General features: G+C 45.5%; 1 protein-coding gene and 1 long non-coding RNA gene across 2 annotated transcripts; both read right to left on the bottom strand.

Annotated features, from left to right (window-relative positions):
• Window positions 1–451: 451 nt before the first annotated feature.
• On the bottom strand, window positions 452–2,524 carry LOC145428343 (pleckstrin homology domain-containing family F member 2-like). Its single transcript, XM_080300446.1, has 2 exons — window positions 1,787–2,524; window positions 452–1,518 (listed from the first exon to the last, which is right to left on the bottom strand). The coding sequence occupies exons 1-2, from the start codon at window positions 2,031–2,033 to the stop codon at window positions 920–922; spliced, it is 846 nt and encodes a 281-aa protein (XP_080156572.1). The 5' UTR covers window positions 2,034–2,524; the 3' UTR covers window positions 452–919.
• A 2,807-nt stretch (window positions 2,525–5,331) lies between these two features.
• LOC145428478 (uncharacterized) lies at window positions 5,332–5,779 on the bottom strand. Its single transcript, XR_013908772.1, has 2 exons — window positions 5,657–5,779; window positions 5,332–5,547 (listed from the first exon to the last, which is right to left on the bottom strand). It is a non-coding gene; the product is annotated as an uncharacterized LOC145428478 (long non-coding RNA).
• Window positions 5,780–14,166: the final 8,387 nt, after the last annotated feature.

The raw sequence follows: 14,166 nt of genomic DNA, 5'->3' as shown, positions 1-14,166 counted from the left end.
GTGCTCGATTCAGAGAGTTAACTAGAATGAACTTAAATCTTTGAAAAGAAGTGTAAATGTTTAGCCACATTCTGTTATTACCGCATTATTATAGCAGCGTCATCAAGTACTGTAACACTAGGACGTGCTACAGTTTGATATGTATGTTTGTATGTTATATTTATGAAAAATGCCAGTGAGAAGAAAAATGATGATAAATCAATGGTGCTGTAAAGGTTCTGTGTGTTTTCCCGAATGGTTTTTATATACATCCTTATTGGAAAAATGTATACTGTGGGTGAGGAACTATATACGGTTACTTCACTGACCTTGACTTTCACAATAAAAACCCCAAAAAGTCACAGAAGTAAAAGAAAACACTGTAATATGCTCCAATAAGACTCTGAGGGCTAAACAGAGGACTTATTACTAAATGATGAGATTTCAGTGTTGTAATAACATCTCTCACAAATTGATTATCTGCACTTTATTGTTGAGGTTAAGGAGCAGCAAAAGAGCAGATACTGGATGCAAATACTTTACATGCATTCAAACAAAGAAACATGCATTCAGAGTCACATGCACAGGGAGAAGACAGTGCTTTTTGGAATAGAAATATCCTTTATTGTGAAATTCAGCTGTTCCAGCAGCAAAGTGACAGGCAGATGGAGCATTATTCATTTAACTAGCATGGTTAATGGCACTGAATATGTACAAAGATGATATATTCTTGTCTTTTTAAAATGATTTTTTCGACTCACTCCTGATTTGTTATTTACAGTGCAAATTGTTGCGTGTACAGCCTAAGATTAAAACACAAATAGACACAAACAAATAATACGTCCTCACATTTATCTTTACATTTATGTAACTTCATGTAAGAAAATCAACTTTGTGTAATCTGAATCCATTCAAAAGCGTCTTTGTTGCAGTTTATTGGCTACTGTGATGGTATTGACTTTGGGTAATCATAAATGCTCAGTCGTTCCCAAGTCCCGTTTTTGGTGTCCAGCCAGTTGCTGGGAGAATAGATCCCTATCTCTCCTTCCTCCACTTTCTCATTTTCCTCTCCAGAAGGACAAAAATCTTCCTCCTCTGACTTGCTGCTTTTCCCGCCGCTGTCTCCCCTGTCGCGAAACTTCTCTTCATTAATATTCTTGTAGCAGAAACTGCAGATCCTCAGCTTTTTAGTGGGGTGGATGTGATCGATAACGGCACGTTGCTTGGAGCATGAATTGCAGACCAAGAAGCCGCAATTCCTGCAGTGGTGTCGACGATTGGCCCCACCAAACTTTGTAGAGAGGCACCGCATGCATTTGCAAGCAGCCTCATCAGGAATCGAGGAAACAGCAAACTTCTTGGAAGGTTTGCAGCTGGTGCCCTGCATTAGGCTGGACCGGCATTCATTGATGTGCTCTATCCAGGCCTTCTTCTCCTCGTATGAAGGGGCGGACACAAAAAAAGACTTGCTCTGTGTTCGGATCAGCCACTGATGCTTGAATATGTCACTGTCCTCCAGGTCTTCCAGCTCAATGTCCTCTAAAATGATAGTGATTTGATAACAACATAAAAATTACATGGATAAAGTGGTATGAGCAGAAAGCTGAACATATGAAGTTAAATTAGCACAGCACACTTGCTATTTTCTACTTGCCAGTCATATTATGGACAGTATTCAATAGTGTTGGCTCTTCTTGAAGCTTTTGTCTATATTTCTTTCTCTTCAGTCATAAAATTGTTTTTTGGCAGTTTCACATTAAGCTTCTCACAGTAGGTTAGCTGCAGGAAACGCAGATGAATGTCTCACCTAAAGGGATGATCTTCTGCTTTTTGTACCAGCGACCAGGCACAACAATGCTGCCGTACACCAGAATGTCAGTGAAGAGGAAGAGGATTTTCTGCTGTATCTTCTTGCGACCCTGCTTAAACACAGTTCCCTCTCCGATTAGAATCCGGCCCGGCTTGGACAAGGGCTTCCCTGCTTGATGGAATGAACTCTCCACCGCCTGCACACGCTCTTGGTTCTCTCGTTCAAAGGTTGGGTGATCCATCATTTCTTTGGTGTGAACAAGTTGTGCAGCTTGATAGTGTCTGAACTCCAGAGTGCCTTTTTAAACTATTGGTGGTGATGTAACGGGGCGGGCCAAGTGACAAACATGTTATACTGGAAGGCAAGAAAAGGGAGTAGTGAGGCAGTACTTACTGGAAAAATAGAAACTGGTCAAACAAAACAATCAAGAAAGAAAAAACATTTAAAAAAAGTGGAGTCGTTGTGGAAAGATTATACAGTATTACATATTTATAAGTTGCTTTTAACGAGGGAAGCTCCCTTTTGTGCAACAACAACTTTCACTTGCTATTTCCAAAACAAAATCTTAATTCTTATTTAGCAGAAGAGTGTACGGTAAAATCAACAGTATGATTGTCTCCCTCTACACACACGCACACCTCCGTGTGCCAAAAGCAATGCAACACATTTTGCGTACGTCCTGAAAGAGAAATCCAAACCCCCCAGGATTGAATATAACACCGTGGCTTCGCTAACTGTCCGCCATGTTTACTGCCGCGAATGAAAACGGAAAGGCGATTTTGACGTCATCAAAACAAGCGAGCAGTGAAAGAAAAATAAAACTAACTAAAGAGTGTAATGTTCAGAGTATTTGTAATATAACAGGTAAAAATGAAGCAACATATTTAGGTCTGATTATCTGCAAAGATCCAAAAGACAGAATTTTACAAAATTTTCCCCCAATTATTAAAAAATCTCAAACCAAATTAAATCAATGGTTGCAGAGAGATTTAAGTTTAAGAGGAAGGGTATTGCTCTCAAAAGCAGAAGGTCTGTCTCGACTGACTTATGCAGCAATTTCTCTGCATGTGGACGGCAAAACTTGTAAGGATATTGACCGAATGCTCTTCAACTTCCTCTGGAAAAACCGGACATATTACATCAGAAAAAGTGTATTGATGAATCTGGTCTCAATGTTTTGGATTTTACTACTCTAAACAATACATTTAAGATTAATTGGGCTAAACATTTTCTTAAAAATCCGGTATCCATTTGGAATTTTATTCCTCACTACATTTTCTCTAAGTTTGGTGGTCTACGTTTTATCTTAGGTTGTGATTATAATATAGATAATCTTCCAGAAAACCTTTCGATGTTTCACAAACAAGTTCTATTAGCTTGGTCCCTTATATATAAACACAACTTTACACCCCATACGTATTCAATTTGGAATAATAGGAACATAGTGTATAAAAATAAATCATTATTTTTTTCTAGGTGGGTTGAGAAATGGATTGTTTTAGTGAATCAGCTGTTTAATCCTAATGGGCAGCTTATGTCTTATTCAGAATTCTTAAACACCTATAAATTTCCAGCCACACCCAAAGAATATGCCATATTATTTGATGCAATACCTACGGGTATTATAATGCTTTTTAAAGGTATTCAACCTTGCATATCATCTGTTTCTCTCCCCAACCCTTTATATTCACACATAGGAAGAATCTGTCTAACAAACCACAGTAAAAGTACGGTAATAAGAATATTCGTGCTTTATTCCAGACAGAATCTCTAACTATCCCACATGTGGTCTCTTATTGGAATTTCTTTGTCAGTGACATTAACTGGAAAAGAGTATGGAAAATTCCTAACAAGTATCTGGTAACGAATAAAGTGAAGGAAGTCTCATTTAAAATACTGCATAAATTCTATCCTGCTAATCATTACATGACAAAGTTCAAAAGGGACATAAATGTGAACTGTGGATTTTGTGGAAGCCATCCTGAGACTGTGCAGCACCTCTTCTGGATCTGTTCATACGCTAGAACATTTTGGAAAGACTTCAGTAGATTCATTGCTGGACATATAAAGACTTTACTGTGAAATGGGAAAATGTTGTATTTTGTTTCTTTCGAATGCAAAAAAAAGAAGATGTTTACTTTATAATAAACTTGTTAGTTATCTTAGCTAAATTTTATTTTCACAAATGCAAATACAGTAACAAAAAACCTCATTTTAAACATTACTATAATGATGTTTTATGTTACATAAAATTGATTAGTGGATCACTTAACAAAAAGGCTATGAAAACTATTACTATTTGTAGTAATTACAAATTATTTGAATGTTTGTAATTCTTTGTATTACACCCCCTGGCATATGTTAATTTTGTTCTGATTGTATACATGTTCTGTATACTGTTTCTTAATAAAGTTTAATATTTAATAATAAGAAAAGAAAGAAAAATAAAACTAACTGGACGAACGGTATTATTCAAAACTTCACTTCATAGCATTTGTACATATACTAGGACTTTATCATATTCATATTGTGTGGCGCAATGTAACTCTAATGATAATGAAGGGTGATTCTCGTTACAGGTTCCAAGACTGCACTCTAGCGATACTGCCCCCTGATGGTTACAAGCAGCAATTACAACCTCGCTGCACTGATGTGCCAAAAAGTGATCGTATGCCAATCACTTTTTGCGTGTTTTTTTTATGTCTAGATCTCTTTTTATGTTTTTATATAGTTGCTTATATTGTTAAATAGGCTGCAGTAAACAGAGTTTAAAAATGGGTTATATGTTATATCAAATTTTAAAGCAGCTCTATGAATCTGCTTTATTGTACCTACATTATAAAGATCCACCCAGTCCTTTTCGGCCACTTGAAGAACATCACAGTTTTTTAAAGGACTGTGATTTTTTTGTAACTTCTGCAGCCCTCCAGGCCAGACCTCGTTTGAAAACGACATTTTTAATGTCAGCGACACTTTTTACCTGAATAAATGAAAGCTGAATAAAAGTCACATCTGATGAAAGGAAGTTTCTTTTTGGATCAAAATGAATTGATCTCATTCATGAGAGAAACGTTTGACAGATTATATGACAGCAAGTCATTTACATCTGTTACCATCAATTATCTTTTGGCAAATACCAGAAATCACTTTGGCAAACGATCACTTTTTGGCACAACACTGGGCACCGGTCATTAGAGAACATGAATGATTATTGAATATTTAGTATGCAAACAGAATGACATAAATCTCTAGCATTCTGCACTTTATTCAAGGAAGTTAAGTAATGTGTTGTCTTTAAAAAGACAAAGGCGCGAGTGAATTAAAGTTGGATGTTATGTTTTGTTCACAGTGCCTGAATATATATCATGGTCAAGAAGGACTTCAAATGAGCCCTTTTGAGTCAGATAAATAATAATATAAGTAGTGATTTTTCAAAATAAAAGTCCTATGAAGGTTTTATGAATTTTCTCAGCAGTGACCTTAAACAGTTGTCCAAACACACAGTGGAATATATCTATAATACACAGAAACACAAACTTGTGCAGAAATTACATTTTAATCAAAGTCACATGTGAACTATTTACAGAAAATCATATTGTGGGATTTTGACTTTTTGCCCATACACAATGTCAATTTCTTCAAGTCCATCCTCGTTGGTTGATGTCTCCACCATAGGACGATTCAGTCTCTCCCACAGCTTTTGTTTAATGCTTCTCCCCAGCTCTAAACTGTAGGGACGTTTGCGGCCATTCTTGGACCTGCAAGAAGAAATTCAATCAAAATGATGCATGTGGTCAAAAACCATACTGTAACCATTTTAGAGCTGGCGATTTAAAAAAGTGACAGGACATTTGGAGACAAACGTACGTCAGCATGCTATCTACCACCTCATGGTAGACTCGCTGATAATCTTCCACTGAGAGGTTGTGGATTTTTAAAGGGCTGGAGCTGGTTGGCTGGTGGTCGGTACTGCATGGCTCGGGTCTGGGAGGCACTGAGGTCTTTGGAGGTCGGGAAGAACTGGATGCTGGGCTTCGCTTCCTTTTCCGGGGCTGACTGACTGTTCTGTCACGGCGCCGGGGCCTCTGAGTTGAATTAACAACCTGGGGAAAGGTCAGAAGCACACAAGGGAATGTCAGTAGTTAATAGCGACCTCATCTTTTTCAAACAAGACAAAAATATAAATTTGATGAACCACAATGAAGTCCAAACTCCAAAACCCTCAAATGATTCTGTTCCTGAAATTTTACACATCCAACCTGGTCCTTGCTGCAGCACGGTTGTTTCCTGCTGGCTCTGGGTTTCTTTGCATCACGGGCCTGGCATGCAGTGTTTCTCTTACAATAATTATGGTCTTTGAGGTGATCGGGCACCGTAAGCTGCAGGTATACACAAAAATGACAGTAATGCAGACATCAGTTAGTAGCTCATGAAACATTTAAAAAATAACAAACCCTTTCATATGTCCATAAACTACTTAAACCACTCGCACGGTTGAATAACTTGTCCACAGTGATTGTAATGACAAAAAATATCCAACATGTTCACATAAAATCATAAGAACTAAAACCAGGACAATGCATCAAGGTCAGTGTAATAAAAGACGTGTCAACTTATGGGCTCGTCGTGTTAGAGCTTCACTGCTGCATACCCCCAAATGACATGTCAAATAATAATTTGCATAAGCTAAACAAACACCAAAGTCCATGTTGTATTAAACTCTAATTTCTGTTATAATCATTGCTGCTTATTGCCGTTTTTGAACAATGCAGATGCACAAAATACCTTTGTAACTGGCTAAGCTTGGTCACGTGTGGCACTTATATGGTTTAAAATGACATGTAGGATATAAAGAAAAGCAAGCTGCAATAATAGGAGAGCCCTGCCTTGTGTGTGGGGGGTAATGAGTTCAAGATCATCATTAGGCTGTGGTGTAATGAGGGACCTCTACCCAGAGGTGACTGTCTTGTCAGGTGAATAATTGTAGCATAAGCCACAATGAAGAAGGAGATTAAAACTTTAGTTAAAAAAGCCCAAAAGCAGAAGCTTTGAGGATTTTAAAGATGATCACAGTTACATGTGGCTCCTGTAAACATGTGACAGTGTGTGTACATTTGAGAATTCAGATGATGCTGCAGAACATGGCTTGCAAATTTGTAAATAAACATTTTGGGGATTAGCTTTTCTACAGTGAATAAAGTCTCAGTGTTTACTTGTTTTATTCCCTGATTTTAGTTTTAAATACAAAATAAAGGCCCCCAATCAGGAACATGCACAGCCCCCCCCCGCCCCCCAAAAAAGCTAGAAACAGGCCTGGTGATCATTATGCACTTGAGTTAATTCGAGGTGTAAGATACTCTACTTATTAGCAAAAACTGAACATTTTTATCCCAGCTGCAAACTTTGGTGACATGTCTGCCACAAGATCATTTTGTCACAGGCTGGGTCTCTGACCCAGCGCTCTGAGTTCATTTTGTATTTGTCTCATTTTAGATATGTGATTAGTTTGTGTCATTCCTATTTAGCTTTAGTTAAGGAAAGGCAGTTATTATTTATTGTTTCCTTGGTTTCTATGTTTGAGTTCTTGTATCATTCATCACGTGTTAGGTCTGTTAAGCTTGTGTTGTCATGTCTAGTTTCAGTGTTTCCTGTTTTATTTTGAAGGAGTCGTGTGTTCTTTGTTCATTGTATTTAGTTTCACTTCCCCTGTCCTGTCATTAGGCTCATGTCCGTCAGCTGTTCCTCCATGTGTTCCCACTTCCCCTAATCACCTCCTGTGTATTTAAGTCCTGTGTTTTCAGTGTGTCATTGTCAGATCGTCTGCGTTGTTTGCAAGCCCAGAAGTTGTGTCAAGTTTCCTCATGTCAAGTCCCCTCATGTCAAGTCCATGTTCCTGTTGTAGGTTTTTAAGTTAATTTAGCTCACCCAGTTTAGTTTATTGTTAGCCTTGTATTTTGCCTTTTGTTTACAGTTATTTTGCCAGCCTCAATAAATGGCTCGTTTTCTGTTATTCAAGTCATGTTTCACATTTTGTTTCTGTCTGCATTTGGGTCCACCCTTCACTCTCACAGTCAGCCCTGCTGATTGTGACAGAATGATCTGACCAGTCATGAACCCAGCAGACTCAGCTCTCACCGAGTGGCTGGAGGAGATAGCTCGGATCCAAGCGATCCTCAACCGCGTCCTCACGGCACCCGATTTGAAGAGCAAGCTTGTAATGGTAAACGTCGCTGAGGCTATTATGAAGAGGGATCCCCGCCTCCTCCAGCTCCCGGACTCACCTGCCATAGTTGACGCTTTTACAAGGATAAAGGAGATGCTGCAGGCCCAGGAACTGTCGAGTCATGTAATGGCTTCCAGCACCTACCAGTCACAGCAACCCCACAACCAGTCGTCTCCACCGCTGCCTCTAGAACCTGAGTGTGTCTGTGTCGGCTCGCTGAGGTTTGCCACTGCGCCCCTCCCTTCGGTACCGGCACTGCCCCCCCAGCTCGCCAGTTTCCTCTTCGCCATCACGGATTAGTCACTCACCCTCACAGTCTCATTCAGACTTCACATCTCCAGCCTCATTTCTGGCGAGGTTGTGGTCAGAGGATGAGGAGCCAGACCCCACAATTAGCCCTGCTTCAGTCACAACTGCTTCTAGAAAAAAGCGGCGTTCACGTCCTCAACGTACCTCACAAAGGTTTGAAGTGAGTGACTATATTTTGGCTCCTCATGTTTTTTCTAAGGTGAATATTAAAACTAACACTGCCTTACCAGTTCATGGGCCCGGCTATAAAAAGACTGTTTATGATTTTGAAATTACTAAGACTGAGAATGTTTCGGCCAAGTCTTCCACGGACCATCTTATCCCTTTGCGAAATTATCTAGCTTCTCTGTGCATTGATCATGCCACGAACTATGCTTCCAAGAAGCCAAATTATAAGACTGTTTGCACTGGAAATGCTAGCCATCAGGCTCAGCTAAACCGCTGTGGGACTGTAATCCAGGCCAGGTTGGAGCCAGGAGCTGAGTTGCAGTTTGTGCAGCCTTTTCCAGTGTCCGCTGGAGGGCCCGAGGAGCCCGTCCAGCCCCATGCCCCGTCAGCTGGAGGACCCGAGGAGCCCGTCCGGCCCCATGCCACGTCAGCTGGAGGGCCCGAGGAGCCCGTCCGGCCCCATGCCACGTCAGCTGGAGGGCCCGAGGAGCCCGTCCGGCCCCATGCCACGTCAGCTGGAGGGCCCGAGGAGCCCGTCCGGCCCCATGCCACGTCAGCTGGAGGGCCCGAGGAGCACGTCCGGCCCCATGCCACGTCAGCTGGAGGGCCCGAGGAGCACGTCCGGCCCCATGCCATGTCAGCTGGAGGGCCCGAGGAGCACGTCCGGCCCCATGCCACGTCAGCTGGAGGGCCCGAGGAGCACGTCCGGCCCCATGCCACGTCTGCTGGAGGGCCCGAGGAGCACGTCCGGCCCCATGCCACGTCAGCTGGAGGGCCCGAGGAGCACGTCCGGCCCCATGCCACGTCAGCTGGAGGGCCCGAGAAGCACGTCCAGCCCTATGCCACTGCTCCTGCCACGCCTCAGCCAGCCTCGGCTTCTGGCCCTGCCACGCCTCAGCCAGAGGATGACGCCTCGCCTGGCCATGCCACGCCAGCTGGAGGTTCAGCCGAGCCCGTCCAGCATCCTGCCACATCTGCTGCAGCGCCACCACCTGGTCTACCACCTGCAGCCGCCATGCTGCCGCCTGGTCTCGACGCGACCCAGCCAGAGGACGATGCCTCGCCTGTGCCTGCCACGCCTCAGCCTGGTCTCCTTCCACCTGCCAAGCCACGTCCAGGTCCAGCGCGGCTGTTTCCGGAGCCTGTCAGGACAGCCTGTCGACGGAAACCAACCAAACCATCCAAGGATTATCGTCCATGCCGTCGACCACCAGCCAATCCTTGTTCACGCCGTCGACGACCTGCCAAGACGCCCGACAGTCTTCGTACACGCCCACGTCGCTGCCGGCCGCCAGCCAAGCAGCCTGACGGTCTTCGTACGTGCCCACGCCGCCGTCGACCGCCGGCCAAGCCGCCTGACGGTCTTCGTACATACCCTTGCTTCTTCACTTCTTCTCTTGGCTCTCAGCGAAGGCGGTCGCACTTTTCTCCTCTCCTCCTCACCCTTATCTTTCCTGCTTAGCCTCTATGTCCTTGTCTTGTCTCGTGTGCATTACTTTCCCTGGAATAGACTCACACGGTCGTTCTCTAAAACCTAAAAGAGAATTATGGATTTGATCAACTGGTCTCTGAATGCTATTGACACCCTTTTCTCAACGAGAAGTCTGGGCTCGGGAGAGCCTGAGTACCCTGGAGGGACTTTCCCTGCTGGATACACGATGGACGGGTGGCAGAACTGGAGGGTCATGTGCCTGGCGGGACTGTCGATCGAGGACGCTGAAGATATCTATCTATTTGGAACCGTGATAACAGGGTTCTTGCTGATCGGAGTTGGCTTAGCCCTGGTTTATCGGAGAAATAAGAGAGTGGAACCGTCCCCCGGACCAAGGAAGAAATAGAGAGAGCCTCGACGGGTGCAGTAATTTTTACTTTGAGATTCATTCAGAATCTAACAGTGCGCCAGGTGCGCCAATGCACCGTGAAAACTAAACAGAAATACAAAATACATTTTCTTAGACGCTTATTACAAATATGAACTCAAATAAAGCAGAAAATACAACAAAATATCAATTAAGCAAAGAAATACAACTTAAAACATGTACCTTGCTCCGCATTCCAAGGGCTGCAAATTGTTCGTTTCGCTAGAGTCCGGTATCACGCTGCTTCACGCTTCATTGAGAGCTGCCTACTGGGAAATGTGCGCCACAAAACCGGTCTGAGCTGGAAGTGCAGCTTGCCGCTAACTAAACAACAGAGCCCTCTACTGGACACTACGCGTAGCTGTTCAGGCTTAGATCAATAAACAAAACTGGACCTTTACACACAGTTTACCCGTTTACAGCTACAGTGCAACAGTCTAACATGCAAGTATAACTCCCACGTGCACAGGCCTAAGTTTTTAATGCTTTTTATCCACAAGCAGAAAGCAGAAAGAGGCACCGGAGCGGAGGCGGCTGCCCACAGACTGTTAAATTTGAAGCAGGGGAGGCGGAGTATGGCGGATTTTTCGGTCGAATTCTGGACCTTGGCCGAAGAAACTGGCTGGGGGCAGTCGGCATTGATAAGTACTCTCTTGAATAATATTTGTGATGAGTTAAAGAGAGAACTGATGATGAGAGATGTTCCTAAGACCCTGTCTGATGTGATTACACTATGTGTGAAGATGGATGAGCACCTACGGGCGCGTCGGGGAACCGGAAACTACATTTCCCAGAGGCCCCCGGGGCGCATGGAGACGTCAGGTTGGGGCGCGCCTAGCGGCAGTCACGCATCGGACAGCATGGGAGAAAGTGAACAGCCCATGCAACTGGGCCGCTCCAGACTGTCGCCCGAGGAGCGGTATCGTCGCTGGAGAGCCGGTGAGTGCTTTTATTGTGGCCGCAAGGGCCATATTGCCATGGATTGCCAGGCGCGGCCAAAAGACAGCGCCCGCCAGTAGCGAGGAGTGTACGGGTGGGCGAGGTCACCTGTTCTCAGTCTCCTCCTCGTCTCATGATTGCGGCTAAGCTAACGGTTCGTCTCAAGACTCATTCTCTCGACGCTCTGATCGATTCCGGGGCAGAACGGAATTTTATTGATGCCTCGCTGGCGCTAAAATTAGGTTTTAGCACGGAGCCTCTGTCTCATTCACTCCAAGTCACAGCCCTTAGTGGCCAGCGTCTTCCAGACATTACTCATGTCACAGAACCGATTTCCCTGTCTCTTTCTGGCAATCATGTTGAAACCATACAGTTTTACGTCTTTAAAGCCCCACTCACATCACTAGTCTTGGGCTATCCCTGGCTATGTCAACATAACCCTGTGATTGATTGGAGGAAAGAAAGTATTTCGGGGTGGGGGGAGGAGTGTCACATGTCCTGTTTAAAAGCCGCCAACCCCGCCATGAGCCTACCACCCAATAAAACTATTTCAGAACCGCCTGATCTGTCCTCCATACCGTCTGTTTATCACGACCTGGCGCAAGTGTTTTGTAAAGATAAGGCACGCTCCCTTCCCCCTCACCGGCCGTACGATTGTGGGATTGACCTCCTCCCAGGCGCGCCGCTCCCGACCAGTAGGTTGTATAGCCTGTCTCGACCAGAGCGGGAAAGCATGGAAAACTACATCAATGAGTCACTTGCCGCTGGTCTCATTCGCCCCTCGTCCTCACCTGTTGCCTCACCTTTCTTTGTCACCAAGAAAGATAAAAGTTTACGGCCCTGTATTGACTATCGCGGCCTCAACGCCATCACAGTTAAAAACAACTATCCCCTCCCTCTGCTGAGTTCCGCGTTCGAGCTTCTTCAGGGTGCCACCATCTTCACAAAGTTGGACCTGCGCAACGCCTACCATCTGGTGAGGATTAGGGAGGGAGACGAGTGGAAGACGGCTTTCAATACTCACCTGGGCCATTTCGAATATCTTGTGATGCCTTTCGGTCTCACCAATGCTCTAGCTGTGTTTCAGGTTCTCCTGAATGACGTGCTCCGAGATTTCATCGACCATTTCGTTTTCATTTACTTGGATGACATCCTCATCTTCTCCCGATCTGTCGCCGACCACCAACGCCATGTCAGGCAAGTGCTTCAGCGTCTCCTCGAAAATCGTCTCTTTATTAAAGGGGAGAAGTGTGAGTTTCATGTCTCAACTGTTTCCTTCCTGGGCCACGTCATCGATCGGGGTAACCTCAAGACTGATCTCGCAAAGGTTCAAGCCGTTGTTGCCTGGCCGACCCCTTCCAACCGTAGACAGCTTCAAAGCTTTCTGGGGTTCGCGAACTTTTATCGGCGCTTTGTTCGCAACTACAGTAAACTGGCCCTGCCTCTGACCCGTCTTACTTCTCCCAAGGTTCCCTTCTGCTGGGATGAGCTGGCTCAACGAGCATTTGCCCATCTGAAGGACCGCTTTGCCTCGGTGCCCATTCTCGTCCAACCCGATCTCGACCGGCAGTTCATTGTGGAGGTGGACGCCTCAGACGCTGGAGTGGGGGCGGTGCTTTCCCAGCAGCAAGGAGGTAAGCTGCATCCCTGTGCCTACTTTTCACGCCGTCTCACCTCTGCAGAGAGCAACTATGATGTGGGAGATCGAGAGCTACTAGCCATCAAGCTAGCCCTGGAGGAGTGGCGCCATTGGCTAGAGGGCGCTGCCCAGCCATTTGTGGTCTGGACCGATCACAAGAACCTGGAGTACATTCGATCGGCAAAACGCCTCAACGCCAGGCAAGCCAGGTGGACCCTGTTTTTTACTAGATTCCAGTTTACGATCACTTACAGACCCGGTTCCCGTAATGTCAAGCCAGACGCCCTCTCACGCCAATTCGCTGCCTCCGAAGACGCAACTCGGGACTCTCCCATTCTACCGCCCACCTGTGTAATCGGGGCCCTGACCTGGGAGATCGAGTCGGCTATTCGAGAGGCTCAGCGGACAGAACCGAACCCCGGAACGGGACCTCCAGGGTTGCTCTTCGTCCCCTCCTCAGTAAGGTCACGAGTGTTACATTGGGCTCATACTGCCAGATTCACCTGCCACCCGGGGGTCCACCGCACTATTACCTTCCTCCAACGTTTCGCCTGGTGGCCTTCCCTTGCCAAAGACGTCCGCGAGTATATTTTCGCATGCTCGACCTGCGCTCAAAACAAGAGCGTCCATCAACCACCCTATGGCCTCCTTCACCCTCTGCCGACTCCGAGTCGCCCTTGGTCGCACATCGCTGTTGACTTCATCACTGGTCTGCCCGTCTCGTCAGGTAACTCTGTTATTCTCACCATTGTGGACCGCTTCTCCAAAGCTGCTCATTTTGTCGCCCTCCTTAAGCTCCCCACTGCTCTAGACATCGCCCGGCTGCTAGCTGACCACGTGTTTCACCTCCATGGAATCCCCACGGACATTGTGTCAGACAGAGGACCGCAGTTCACGTCACGTGTCTGGAAGGAGTTCTGCAGTGTCCTCAGAGCTCAGGTCAGTCTCTCCTCTGGTTTCCACCCACAGACAAATGGCCAAACGGAGCGTGCCAACCAGGAGCTTGAAGCAGCTCTCCGGTGCCTGGTCTCCACTAACCAGTCAACTTGGAGCGAGCAACTGTCATGGATTGAGTATGCTCATAACAGCCTTACCTCCTCTGCCACCGGTGTGTCCCCTTTCGAGGTGTCCTTGGGCTATCAACCGCCACTCTTCCCAGCTGTCGAGGGTGAGCATTTTGTTCCCTCTGTCCAACAGCATCTTCGGAGGTGTCGGCGCGCCTGGAGAGCAACTCGGGCCT

This window comes from Astatotilapia calliptera, chromosome 4, assembly GCF_964374335.1.
Source record: "Astatotilapia calliptera chromosome 4, fAstCal68.1, whole genome shotgun sequence".
NCBI lineage: Eukaryota > Metazoa > Chordata > Actinopteri > Cichliformes > Cichlidae > Astatotilapia > Astatotilapia calliptera.
The sequence above is the reverse complement of the archived record's forward strand: the minus strand, read 5'-3'. Positions and strand labels throughout refer to the sequence as shown.